This window comes from Fistularia commersonii, chromosome 9 (assembly GCF_037954325.1).
Source record: "Fistularia commersonii isolate RoL2024-O1a breed Wild chromosome 9, RoL_Fcom_v1.0, whole genome shotgun sequence".
Taxonomy (NCBI): Eukaryota; Metazoa; Chordata; class Actinopteri; order Syngnathiformes; family Fistulariidae; genus Fistularia; species Fistularia commersonii.
In genome coordinates this window covers 2,226,332-2,239,392 of record NC_141292.1, presented here as the reverse complement: position 1 = coordinate 2,239,392, position 13,061 = coordinate 2,226,332, and the positions used below count along the sequence as shown (strand labels likewise).

The 13,061-nt window shown below is 49.2% G+C and overlaps 1 protein-coding gene across 2 annotated transcripts; it reads left to right on the top strand.

Annotated features, from left to right (window-relative positions):
• Positions 1 to 2,262: 2,262 nt before the first annotated feature.
• Positions 2,263 to 12,811, top strand: sapcd2 (suppressor APC domain containing 2). Of its 2 annotated transcripts, none has more exons than XM_086151857.1 (6): positions 2,263 to 3,149; positions 6,459 to 6,595; positions 10,059 to 10,181; positions 10,538 to 10,639; positions 11,082 to 11,198; positions 11,290 to 12,811. In XM_086151857.1, the coding sequence occupies exons 1-6, from the start codon at positions 2,384 to 2,386 to the stop codon at positions 11,416 to 11,418; spliced, it is 1,374 nt and encodes a 457-aa protein (XP_086007983.1). In that variant the 5' UTR covers positions 2,263 to 2,383; the 3' UTR covers positions 11,419 to 12,811. The 2 variants fall into 2 exon arrangements, with proteins under 2 accessions (XP_086007983.1, XP_086007982.1); XM_086151856.1 differs by having other exon boundaries at positions 2,265 to 3,149; positions 10,059 to 10,205.
• The last annotated feature ends 250 nt before the right edge of the window (positions 12,812 to 13,061 follow it).

Genomic DNA, 13,061 nt, shown 5'->3' with positions numbered 1-13,061 from the left:
CTTATGCAACAATCATTACATGACCAGAATTAATACAGGAGCAAACGCTCATATAAAGGAACAAACCATACGTAACATGCACGTCAACAAGAGACACTTGTCAAAGGTATTACTGATCATCATGTTAATGAGCAATTGGCAAATGCAACTGCCAAGCATAACATAACACTTAATCATGATTGCTGAAAGTAAATTATTGAAAAAATAATATTTCTGGCTGCAAATAAAACATTAGTGAACACCTATTGTAGCATTCGCTTGCACAATTTAATGCAGGTGTTTGTTTCATTTTTTTTTTTAATCTTCACCATAACTTGTATTGAATTTGAAGAGATAAGGGAATGTAATTTACTGATGACAGAAGCTTCCCAAGGGTGAAAACCAGAAAATCTTTTATTGTCTGGACTGAATGAGTGAATATTCCTTCAGTAAAGACAATCATAATAAGATAAGATTTTGGCTTCGTTATAGGTTTTCTCTTTTCGCTCCCATTGCTCTGCTCTCCACCCCCACTCAAGCTTCCTTTCATTTTCGTCCTCCCACCGCAATTTAAATCTGATTTGACACCTCCAAGATTTGAAGGTTTTGACGGTTCTCTTTTTTTTTTTTTTTTTTTTTTTTGCAAACCTCCCCCTTCCCTCTCCAACTCCCCTCTCCCCTAGCCATTAACACAAAAAAAGGCTTCATGAATTGAATAAGCTCCCAAATCCTGTGTCACATGCTCTCTTGTTCCGTGGAAGCAAAAGACTCAGAGCGAGGGAGAGCGAAAGAGAGAGAGAGAGAGAGAGCAAACTGGAATGTTGAATAAATAAACCGTACAGCTGCACAGGTCGGCCTGGAGAAGGCTCGGAGAGCCTGCAGCGTCTGCCATGTTTTGCAGGAGTAGTTGCATGAGCACGACTGGAGGAGACAAAGAGACGGGGAGAGCCTGACTCGCCTGTCTGGCGGCGAGGCGTCCCGCTGAGCTTAGCCCCGAGTAATCGCTTCACTTTTTGACTTTCTTTGGTTATATAACAATCAAGTCTGAAATGCCGATCTAAATTAAAGGGTTCGAGAGGAACGGCGAGTTGTCGATCCAAACGGAAAACCCCGGATGACCTCTGGGTGTAATCCACGCGCTGAAAGACAAATATCGGGTATTGGATGATTCTTTCGATTGGACCTCTCTTCTTAGCCCGAAGTCACGATCAATTCCCGCAAATTTAGGTGTTAACTAGAATTACTGGTGTGTGATCAATCGTTGGGGGATGGGGCGTGGATTGTTTGTTCCGTCTTCCATGTTCTTTTGTGAGGGGCAACCGATGGGAATTTTACAGGGGATATTTGACTCTATCTGACAGGATAAATTGCACAAGTGAGGGATGACTTGAGCTCCAAGGAATCCTTTGTAATGACTTATTGTTCAACGATTTGTGTTTTTGTTGCTGGAACCCAGTAGAGCCGTCAAGTCCAGGCAGGTCTGAGGTGAACTTTTGAGTGGCACAACACAGAACAAGCAGTGAAAATATTCAAGGAGTACCAGGGGTAAATACTGGTTTTCAACCAAATTGAGAGACTTACAAATATAAGAGTTGTACTATTAAGATCCTTTACCACAATGTTCCTTTATTCTCTGTAGTTGCTAATCATCTTCTTAGCTTTTCGTTGCATTTATTGCAAAATGCTCGAGAAGACTCAAAAGGTCCAATGCAAAACTACCATAAATACTGCACTGCACACATAGCGTCAGACCAACTCAACTGCTTAAAAATAATCCTTGCATTTGCTGCACATTTTATTCTTCATATTGGAGCGCAGCCTAATTCAGTGCAGATTTATTATTCCAATCCCTGTATGTAAAGAGTCATAGGGGAATGAAGACAGTCAAGCGTGGGCGATGTGAAACGTGCACAAAATCAAAATGAAGGCGTTAAAAAGGGAACGTTGAAGATTTTTTTCAGAGCAGGAAAAACCTGTGCAAGTCAGGAGATGAAATCCAGGCTTTATGAATAACGTATGGAACATAGGCAATAACAAAAGGCCAACTCAAATTGGAGCCCACTTCGGCCGTCCGCCAATCAAGAAAGGGCTTGTTCAGGCAGCATCCAATCAGCGCGTCCGGAGCGGTCGCGCACGGCGGTTTGAAGGGCGGTCCTCCGCGGTGAGGTAGCGCCGGGGATCAGAGAGCCGTCGCCGGGGTTGTCGGAGACCGGGTCTCGGAACACAACCGGGGCCGAGTGGTTTTATTTTATTTTAATTCCTAACCCGCCTTTTATTCGCGTATTCCCCGTTCTCCCCGGAGTTTTAATCGTCTTATGTGTTTAGCCGACTGTCGGTAAAGTTAGCCAACTCGCGTCGGTGCGTGTGTGGGATTGACCGGGAAGTATCACTCCGCGGGCGGGCGATGGCTCTGGTGGCGGCCGAGCGGGGCTGCAAAGCCAGCGGCGCGGCGGGGATCTACGGCAGGGTCGGCCCGCGCAAGGAGGCGCTCCCGGGGAGGACGGACGGCTTCCAAAGCGGCCCGGTGCCCCCGAAAGAAGCGGACTATTCAACAGATGGCCTCCCGAAAGCCTTTCTCCACAGCTTGAGGACCTTGTTTGACATCTTGGACGATTCCGGACGGGGTTATGTCCACATCTCGGAGATCGAGAGCCGGTGGCAGGGCGCGGATACCCGGGCGCTCCCCGGCGGGGTGCTCGGCTGCCTCCGGAGGGTCACGCCGCCGCACGGCTGCCTCACATTCGAGCGCTTCGTCGCCGGGCTGCGGTACTCCATGCTCAACCCGGAGAACGGCTCTCACTTCAGGGCCCAGGTGGCCGTGCACCCGCAGCAGGTTCCGAAGCAGAGCCAGAAACCCGCCCCGCCGTCCACATGCAGCGTCCGGCCGCTGGGGCCGAGCAACGTGACCAACACGCAGCAGCACCGGGCGTCCTCGCTGCAGAGCCGGGCCCGGCCGGAGGAGGGTACCGGGTACCCCGCCTGTGGCCCGGCGCGGTACGCCGCGGGCTACGAGAGGTCCGGCCGGAGTTTGGAGCGGATCCCCGTCGCTCCGGAGGTGGGCTGCTACCGGATCGACCCGGGCCACGTCTCCAAACCATCCCAGCCCCAGCAGAGCCGGGTCCGGTCCATCGAGTCTCTGGCTCTGGAGTCACCGCAGCTCCAGGGAGCCAGTAAGTATCCGCACCTCCAAAGGGAAGCATGCAGATGTTCTCTGAAATGGATTCGGATAGAACGGAAACACACACACGTTCACTTGTAATACATAAACACAGATTATGTTGCAAGCGCTGCAGTTCTTTCTGCAGGCACAACCCCTGCAGCAGGTATTGGGAGAAAGTAAAATGAACCCCACATTGCATCTCGGTGTTTTGTGCAGCAGCATACTACTAAGTGTGATGTAGGGACACTTAGTGGTGATCTATCATGGGTTTATTAAAAAAATAACACGATTGTTTTAGTTACTTTCCAATTCCAACAATAGTGACATCCTGTCGATACCGTCCACATTTGCATCTATTCGAATAATTACTGTATTATATGAGTGTGAACAAACTAACTGAAAACTCTGGGGTATAACATGAAATGATGTAGATGAGATTTCGTTTGGGAAATAATGTGCACTGGAGTAGTGAATTTATATGTATGTCCATTTATTGCAATAACTTTGGCTCATAATAATAATGCTCTTGGGACTCACCCTGAAAAATCTGCTAAAATTATGTTAGAAATGCTCACACAACAGAGGGAAAATAATTTTTTATACTTTCTTTTTTTGCTTCCTTTTATTTTGACAGTTAAGGTTTTTTTTCCCCCTCGGGTCCTGTTGAGGGTTTTCAAAGTGTCACATCTTATTGTACTTTAAGCGCCATGTCAATGTTATCCTAAACAGCAAGACGGGGAGCCCCTTCAGCCCGTCAGGGCCTTGATTGATTGGATGTGACACATTAATCAATACCTTTCCGCTCCTTTTGATGCTTTCGGCAATTATGTGACAGATGAGGTGACTGATTTCTTTTTCTTGGTATCTCAAGTTAACATTCAAATGTTTCAACCAGAGGAAAAGACTGTTATCTCTGGGGAAAAACGAACACAAACTTGTTTGTGTCTGAAACATCACCTCAGAACGTCGGTCGGTTCCTGCGAGATGCCGAGGGGTTGCTCACCTCTCGATCCACCGCCGCATCATGTCCCACCTCAAATGCATGCCCGCGCCAAAAACAAAAACAAAATCTCTAAATGGATATCCCCGGAATTTCTGAAACTTCGCAGAGCTGAATACACTCAAGACTTCATTCCCATGAGCAAGCCGTTGGATTGCATGCATAACTGAGTTGATATGTCACTTCAGCCTTGCCAGCTCGGATCCCTTAATTGGATGCACTGGACCATGTTGTACATACAAGTGCACCAAGTCTGCAGGGAGTTTGCGTGTCAGTATCGCCCAACTGTCTTGAAGGGGTAAAGATTTTTGTCTTTACGTCCCGGAGATTTCCTGAGCTCCAACCCCACCCTCGCCGAATCTCTACCGTGTGTCAACCGCAGTCATTTTCCGGGTTTGAGAACACACACCTCAGGTAACCGCGTCATGTAGCTACCTAAACATTCTTGTCAAAGGGCTCTTGGAATAATCGATGTGGTTGAACCCCAGGTGAGGTCAGAGGTCATCGCCAGCAGAGATTTAATCTTCCCCCGGGTCCATTCAGGGGAAGCACAGCCCCGGGTGATCGTCCGAAAGACAGACCGTCGCTCTTCCCGCCCCTTATCTGTGGCACACCCCGACTGATTATTCCCGTGATCAAACGAGCACTCTCTTGACGACTTCCCCTCGCTCATCTCTCCGAGTTAGTGTGATTCCCGCACAGCCGGGCCCCGGAACTGCAAGAGTGGCGCTCGTTCTTCCCTGCTGAGCCCCGGGGGCTCTCGCTGGTGACGTCACATGCACGCGGGGCTGTGTGGATTTTTAATGCGGAGTTACGCGAGACGGACAGATTCGCTGCAAAGGGGTGAAATAGGACTGCGCTCCGCACACGTATAAACCCATCATCGTCAAAGAAAGCCATGATGTAACCTAGAACGTAACGTAGAAACTTGGGAAAGTCACATCAGCGTCCTGCTCTCTTGTTGGTCACGAGACCCCGACCAGCCAGCAGCTCACGTCCACTACAAAACTGGGTCGGGTTTCGGTTCCCCGAGCGTGCCCGTCTCTATTAAAAAGAATCGCAAGCCTTGCAAATGCTCCTTTGCACTTTGCCGTCGCCACTTCACGAGATGGTGTTAAAGCCCACGCCGGGGGTGCGAACCCTGCGACAGCCGCGCACTCACCGACACCACGGCCAAAAGTCACTGTTTACATTTGTGTCCGCTCTCCGTCTCAACAATTTAGCACTTTTCGCGTCGGCAGACGATTCCACCAGCGGTGACCGAGCTATAATCTCAAACACGCAGCCAAACCCCTCTGGATTAGTCCAGATTACAGCAGGAAGGCCAGGGCTCACCGAATTATGGAAATTCTCCTCCCTTCCAACACCCTGGATATCAGATTCTTGCTACTACATCTTTTACTTGATTTGGAAAACATACAGGGGCTGTATACGCATGCATTTAACAAAAACCCTCAGTTTTAAAATAGTCCGAATTCCAGGGAAATTGCACGGAAGAACACCGCGGGATAGCAGTTACTGACACGCTAATTTCATGTTTTCTGTGCGAAGATGCAAGATGCCGCTTCAACTTTACCAAAAACATGCTTGGACAATGAGTTAAAAGTAGAAGCACAAACCCGGCGCTGTTCCTCTGAGGTGCATCCTCCATGTTTTTGAATAATCAGGTCTGGCAGCTGAGAACATAAGCATGTACATAAATAAACGTGTCCTCCTTTCTCAAAGAGGTTTTCTTGATCGCATAAAGGTATTTTAGTGGCAGTGTGAGCGACACAGCGGTACAATTGTTTGTTTTTATTGCCAGCATTTGCTATTTCTGGAAAAAATACAGCTTGCAAATGTGTCTCGGGTTCTGTCTTCCAGAGTCTGAAACGTAATGTTAAACTTTTTTTTTGTACCCGTATTACCGCACCGCTTTCCCGTCCTCCGACGTATTGACGATCTGTTGACTTATTTTACCGTGCTTGGTATTTTAAAAAAATGAATGAATAAAGGAAATAATCCTTCCTCAGGATCCGGCTCCAGTCCCACTGTGGGCCTGCATGTGCGTTCAGTGACGGGACCGTCACTGTAGCGTTACAGTAGAGCTCCCTCCTGTGGTTCACCAAGGCGGACGAAAAAATGAGGCATCGGTCCAAAGTGACTTTTAGTCTGTCGGCTTCCGGCTCCTTCTACAGCAGACAAGCAACTGCATCACTTATTTGTCACGCATGGATTTACCAACAACCTGTTTAGTGACGTTTTGCAAGAATCCATTGCTGGTATTTTACAGAAGAGTTTTATGCAGATTTTTTTTGTTTTTGTTTTTCTTTTACCAAGGTGCCACGAAACCAGCTTTGCCAAGATCTCAGAGCGAGTCGGCATCAACGGGATTCACCGGCGGCTCCAGGCGACATGGGCGGAGCCGCGAAGAGCAGCGGCGGCACACCATCTCCAACGGCGTGGACTACGAAATGGTTGGTATACAAACACAAACACGCCTATATTTAATTGACGCTGGGTTTTATGAAACCAACGCAAGCTGCTTTTCCACTGCAAGTATTAAATATTCTGTATTTCATTTCCTGGATAAATAAAGTGATAATCATTTTTACTGCTTTCTAATCCAAACAGACAAGTTTAGCTCAAAGCACAGAAATGGACTATTTAGAGTTCCAGCCCTAAAATTGCATGTGCGATAAAAGGTATCACTTTCGGGAGGTAATTCTATCCTCGACAGACTGCTGGTGGCCCGTGTGCCAGTCAATTGCTGTTTTTTTTTTTTTTTTTTTTAAACTTATTCAAGGAAGCTCCTCTTTTACAGAAACGCCCCGACGGCATTTGCAAAGTGAAGACGCAGCACTTTGGAGCAGTTTGCAAATAGAATACCGGTGAAGCTTGAAATGAGCGTGGCAGCGGAGGCTGATTCTGCAAACCGACTGATTGTAACTTTTTAAACTTCTGACTCGGGTGCAAAGTGCTCAGGCTGTGCATTTTCTGTCTGTGAGAAGGCACTTTTATACTCATTTAAAAAAAAAAATTGCAGATGTGTTTATTTTCTATATTTTTCATATGCACTTCATATGCATTTATATTATTTATGAGCCCACAACCTCTACCGCACTGTCCGAATTCTGCCGTGCGAAACTGAAATGCCCCGATCCCGAGGCGATGAAAGGCGCCGTTAAGACGTTATATTTCATGTCATGGTGTTTCTGACAGGAGCGTGAATGAGAGGAACTCGGGTGGAACGGTGAGGCTACAGGGAGTGGAGATCAAGAAGCTGGAGGATTTCAGGTACTTGGGGTCAACAGTCCAGAGCGTAGGAGAGCGTGGAAAAGAGGTGAAGAGACGGGTTCAAGCAGGTTGGAATGAATGGAGAAAAGTGTCAGGGGTACGAAGAGATAGAAGACTTTCAGCCAGAATAAAAGGAAAGGTGTACAAGACAGTGGTGAGACCAGCGATGATGTTTGGACTAGAAACTGTTACAGTGACCAAAAGACAGCAGGCAGAACTAGAGGTTGCAGAGATGAAGATGTTGAGGTTCTCTTTGGGAGTGACCAGGATGGAGAGGATCAGGAATGAGTCTATCAGAGGAACAGCACATGTTAGATGTTTTGGAGAGAAGCCAGACTGAGACGGTTGGGTCATGGACAGAGGAGGGAGAGTGAATATATTGGAGATGCCAGGCAGGTGGTCTGGAGGAAGACCAAAGAGAAGATTTATGGACGTAGTGAGAGAGGATATGAAGGTAGTTGGTGTGAGAGAGGAGGATACAGAGAATAGGGTGAGATGGAGAACGTTGACTCGCTGTGGCGACACCTGACGGGAAAAGCCGAAAGAAGAAGAAGAAGAAGAGGTGTTTCTGACAGGACTGCGTGTTAGACGGATTTGTCATCGTCGCGATGGCGTTCGGTTGAGCCGGGCGAAAGACTTCCGCGGCGAAGGCGTCACGACGGCCATCGTGAACGCGACACAGAAACAGGGTTTTTCCTTTTTAACCTATTCAAAAAAAAAAAAAAAAAAAAAAGCGAGGTTTCCCATGTAAGGCCCCTTTCCCTTCCCATTGGCGGCAGCACTCCCCTCCCACGCCTCCCGTCCCGTCCGGCCCTCCCACCCTCCAGTCTGGAGCTCCGGAGCTTCCACTCCCTGCCTCTTCCCCCCCCTCCCGCCCCCGATTCCCCATTTCTCATTTCCTCCAGCTCGCCCGCTCTCCCCATTCCTCTCCCCGTCCGTGTCTCCGTCTCTTCCCCCTCGGCCTCTGGATCTGAGGCGGCTGGCCGACCCGGCTCCCCCTCCCTCCCTCCCCGTCCCTCTCCTCCTCCTCCTCCTCCTCCCCCCCTTCCCCCTGTCCCTCCCACCCAGGCCGACTCGGCCCGCCGCCGCCCCGATGGTAGTGAGCCGGGTCGGGCCCAGGGGCCTGGTGGAAGTAGAGGACTCGCTCGGCCGGTCCGGCCCAGCCTGGACGGCCGTGTGGGCCGCCTACACCACGGTCTTCATCCCCCTCAGCAGTAGCCTCTACAGCAGCAAGGCCCTGCACTTTTTCCTCTGGGTGAGTAGGACCGCAGGCGGGGAGATCCGTTTACCCACAACGGGACGGGATTAGCGTTCCGTTGTTTCGGTCCGAGCACCTGTTTTCGGGGCGGAGATGCGTCGCTACGCTATAAAACCGATCACGCTCACCCGTTTGGAATTCGCTGTATGCGTTGGGTCACGGCATCACAATTTAGCCATCGCTGCCAATTTGAGGACTTCGGAGGAACCCAGAGGGCAGGTTTGGACTCGTGCTTTAATGAGCGACTGTCTTTTTTTTATTTTTTTTTAACTTTTTAAAATGTTGAATTTATCCATTTATTTTCGTTGTTGTTCTTGCAGTTGGGCGGCGTACATCCAGGTTATTGAATCCTCTGATCGGCGGCTGTTTATCGATCAGCGCGAACATTCTTTTTCAAGCCCCAAATCTGTAAACTGGAAGCGCCGTCGCCTCCGAGCCGCTGTTTTTAAACTCATTGTTCGCGGGGGCTTTTTCAGAGCCGGCCTGAAAGGCCACAGCGCTGCTCTTTGTGTCGCCGCCGAGCTGCCCCTGCAACAGTTGTCATGTTATTATATGTTGTAGCCTGGGTGTTCATGTTTACCTATTCAGCCCACACACACACACACACACACATGTGGAGCCCTTTCCATCACTCCTCAAACTTTCGCTATCTTTTCCTCTCTTTCACTCTTTTAAACAATCGTGTTTCCTCCCAGCGCACACGGACCCTGGATCGTACCTCATTCCAGACACGGACCCCCCTTCGTGCGCACTCTCTCCAGGTCTTTGCGGGAAAAAAAAAAAAAAGCACCGATATGTTACACTCTCGACATCCCTCCGCGTGTGTTTGAACAGCGATGAGCGATGGAATGCGGCGAGCGACGGAGGGATGAAGGGATGAAGGGATGAGTGACGGCCGGGTAGAAAAATGACACACCAGGTGGCTGAATGCCAGCAATGAGGCCTGGACCGCGGCGTTGTGCTGCATGGACAGCCTGGTCAGCACAACTCACTGCAGCCACACACACACTCTAACACATGAACTCTTCTTTCACACATCTTTTCCTCCGTCTCTTTTACACACACACACACTGGGGATTGCCTTGGTTGAAGTGGATTGGCTGTTTACCCCATTCTTGGGTTGCTGCTCCGTTGCCATGGCTCCTCCAAACAGCGGCGTGAATCGGGGAGCGTCCGCCACAATCGCCGCGGCGCCATTGTTCCCCCCCCGGGACGCACAAAAGAGTTTACTTGTGCCCCGGTGAACGACGGCAGTTTGGCCCGAGCCCCACGGTGGCTGGTTTATGGCGAACATTCCTAATAAAAATAACATTTTCCTTTTTTTTTTTTTTTTTTTTTCTCCCCACGCACCCAAACCCCTGCAACGGGACTCTCCGCTCACCCAGTTGAAGCAAATGAAAGAGCTGGAGCAGGAGAAGGACTCCCTGCTGGCGGGCCTGGAGGTGGTGGAGCGGGCCCGAGACTGGTACCAGGGCCAGATCCACAACGTCACCGAGAGACAGCGGCAGGTGGGCCAGAGCTCTCACTGCTCGGTCAGTACGAACATCCTTATTGTTTGTTTTTTTTTTTTTTTTTGGTTTTAATCCCCCAGCCCGCAAAGGTCACGGCTCTTCTGTTAGTTTCTCGGTAGAACTCCCAAGAGCTCGGAGAGCTTCGCTATCAGCGGGAACTAAAAGTTGCTGCGGCGCAAAGAATTAAACGACAGATTTACTCATACGATCTGATTTTAGAGATTTTTGTCCATAGTTTCATTGGTTATACTTTAAAAGGGGAGCCGTTATATCCTTTCACACGTTTCAAAACTGGCCTTTCACACGTCTTTTTCCCTGGTTGTCTCTCTTTTTTTTTTTCTTTTTTTTTTTAGGAATTTCTCACAGAAGCCAGTCAGAGTCGCATGAATGTTCTCATTCCCAAGCTGCAAGAAGTCAACCGCTGCCTTAATGACCTTCTCTCCTGCACGGGGATGGTGAGATTTCCCACCTTGCACGTGTTCCATAAATATTTACAGTGCCTTGTACCCGCCGGCCCTAAAGGGAGGGTGTGTTCTTTCTCGCGGCCGCACTGCGGTGCTTTGCGTGCAACCCCGGCTGTTTGGAGCCAGAGCCAAATATATATTATACTGTACATAAATGACAATATGATCCTGTTAAGCGGTAGCATGGCGCAGTGGTTAGCGCCGCCGCCGCGCCATAAGAAGGTCCCTGGTTGGATTCCCACCGGGGAGCCTTTGGTTTGGTTCCTCCCACAACCCAAACACATGCAGGAGGTTGACCGGAGACCGTAAATTGTCCAGATGTTTGAACGACCGTCGTGTCCCCGTGATGGACCGCAGATGGGTCCGGCTGCGATGGAGTCCAGCAGGATGTGCGGTCCACATAATGAATCCTCCTCTTCTTTGCCCCCCCCAGTCGTCATTTCCCTCCAGCGGTGCTCAGACGGCGGCGCTCTCCGCCGGCTCCCAGCCGCCTCCAGCTCCTCCTCAAGCCATCCAGAGACTGAAGGACCAGAACCGGCTGCTCACACAGGTTTATCCCATCGGTCGTCGCCGTTCGATGCCGTTCGCCGTCGGCGCGGCCTTCGCCACCCTGTTAAACTCTCCTCCTTCTGTCCGCGAAGGAGGTGACGGAGAAGAGCGAGCGGATCGCCCAGCTGGAGCAGGAGAAGTCGGCCTTGATAAAGCAGCTGTTCGAGGCCCGAGCCCGCAGCGCCCAGGACACCAGCACCCTGGATTCCACCTTCATCTGAAACACCCACACACACACCCCCGCCTTGTCTTCGCCATGAGGACATTTCTGCACTGGTCTGGAGGAAACTCAGTAAGACTGACCCTTGTTTACCCAACCCACTGCCTTGTGGCAGCGACGCACCTTTCGCCATGACACGCCAGCGCCCCCCCCCCCCCCCGGACCGCTCCGCCCCAGAATCTCGATCTGAACCCCCCGCTGACCCCGACGCTCACCCCGCACGATTCCTACCTGAAACAGATGCGAAAGCCGGAACACTCCGGAAACAAACAGGGTCCGCATTTATTTCTTACACCCCGGAAGGCTGCGGTTCGACCTCACCGGGTTTGGGGGAGAAAGCACGGACTTTTAGCCGGAGTACAGCGGTCCACAGAGGGGAGCTATCCTGTCGGAATGAAACGCCATATTCTTACACTTAAATGAAATAATTCACATTTTTTGTTTACATTTTTTTTCGGTACCTTGATCTAAATCAAAAATATCAGCATACACTTTTCTCTCGGTATTTCCCACCTTCTAGTGTAACTCCTACATTGGCTTTCTGGTTTGTAGTGTATTACCTTTAAGCACAGAACATTTACTGTAAAAGAGCAGCTTTTCCATTAAGGTAGCATGTTTTCACGTAAAGACCTCCATTAATCTCGAGATGTTTTATAATGAAAAAAAAAAAAAAAGGGGAGGGAGGGTGTAAAAAAATAAAATAAATAAGAAAAGAAACGGAAGGTCAGCCTTCAAGCCAATGAGATGTAGAGCCAGAGACGGATGAGAGAAGTTTGACAGTTTGCACGTAGAGGAGAGCCGAGGAGGGTTAAGATGCGGTAGACGGTGAATGTGTCGGGCCGGATCGCCCGCAGAGCTAGTTTGGGAGCTTTTCTGATAATGTCAGAGGAAAAAAAAAAACAAAAACAAAAAAAAAACACACGCACGGTTTAGTGGTACATTCCTCGTATGTCGATACAGTGAAGTCTTTGCGTGGGTCACGGTTTACACTCGCCCCTCTAAAGAGATTTGTGGTCTAAATCTGGAGATTAAGCACAGATGTAAAACAAAAAAAAAAAAGATAAACCTTTTTGTCTGCGACGTCGGGGTCGAGGCCCGATTCCACAACCCGGAGCCACGCACACGTTTACAGGGGAGATATATTGGGTTTTTGTGGGACGGCGAACACAAACACACTGTAGTTTATGAAATAGATCTGTACGGTCTGCACGGAAAATAGTAAACCTCCCGTCGAATGTTTATTCCCCCGCCTGCTCGGTTGTGTTGTTTTTTCGCTGCTCTTAACTATATCATGTGAGTGAGACTCCTTTTTTTTTTTTTTTTTTTTTTCTCTCCCCCTTCTGCTTTCTATCATGAATGAAACGTTAAATAATAAATACAGCTCAACAAACGCCCGCAGGCTGCCGTGTCTCTTCTGTAATTGTTTACTTTTAGGCTGCATGGTTCTTATTGTCATTCCGCGTCGATGAGCGGAAAGTGAAAAGTCCCAGAGGGTGCGATTGTTTATTTATAATTTTCCTCTCTTTTTTTTTTTTTTTGTTTTTGTAGAAAGCCAAGCTGTGTCCAACAGGTGTTTCTACCCGGATGCAGAATTTCTCAAAAAGTGCCGGTAATCCCCCATCTCAAGGGAGCTGAACACGAAAA

What these genes read in the sequence shown, in the direction of transcription:
- sapcd2 (XM_086151856.1), top strand. Translation starts at nt 2,384, where the DNA reads ATGGCTCTGGTGGCGGCCGAGCGGGGCTGCAAAGCCAGCGGCGCGGCG. An exon ending in ACCGCAGCTCCAGGGAGCCA is followed by an intron (nt 3,150 to 6,458) that starts GTAAGTATCCGC and finishes TCTTTTACCAAG; the next exon opens with GTGCCACGAAACCAGCTTTG. An exon ending in AGAACCGGCTGCTCACACAG is followed by an intron (nt 11,199 to 11,289) that starts GTTTATCCCATC and finishes CTGTCCGCGAAG; the next exon opens with GAGGTGACGGAGAAGAGCGA.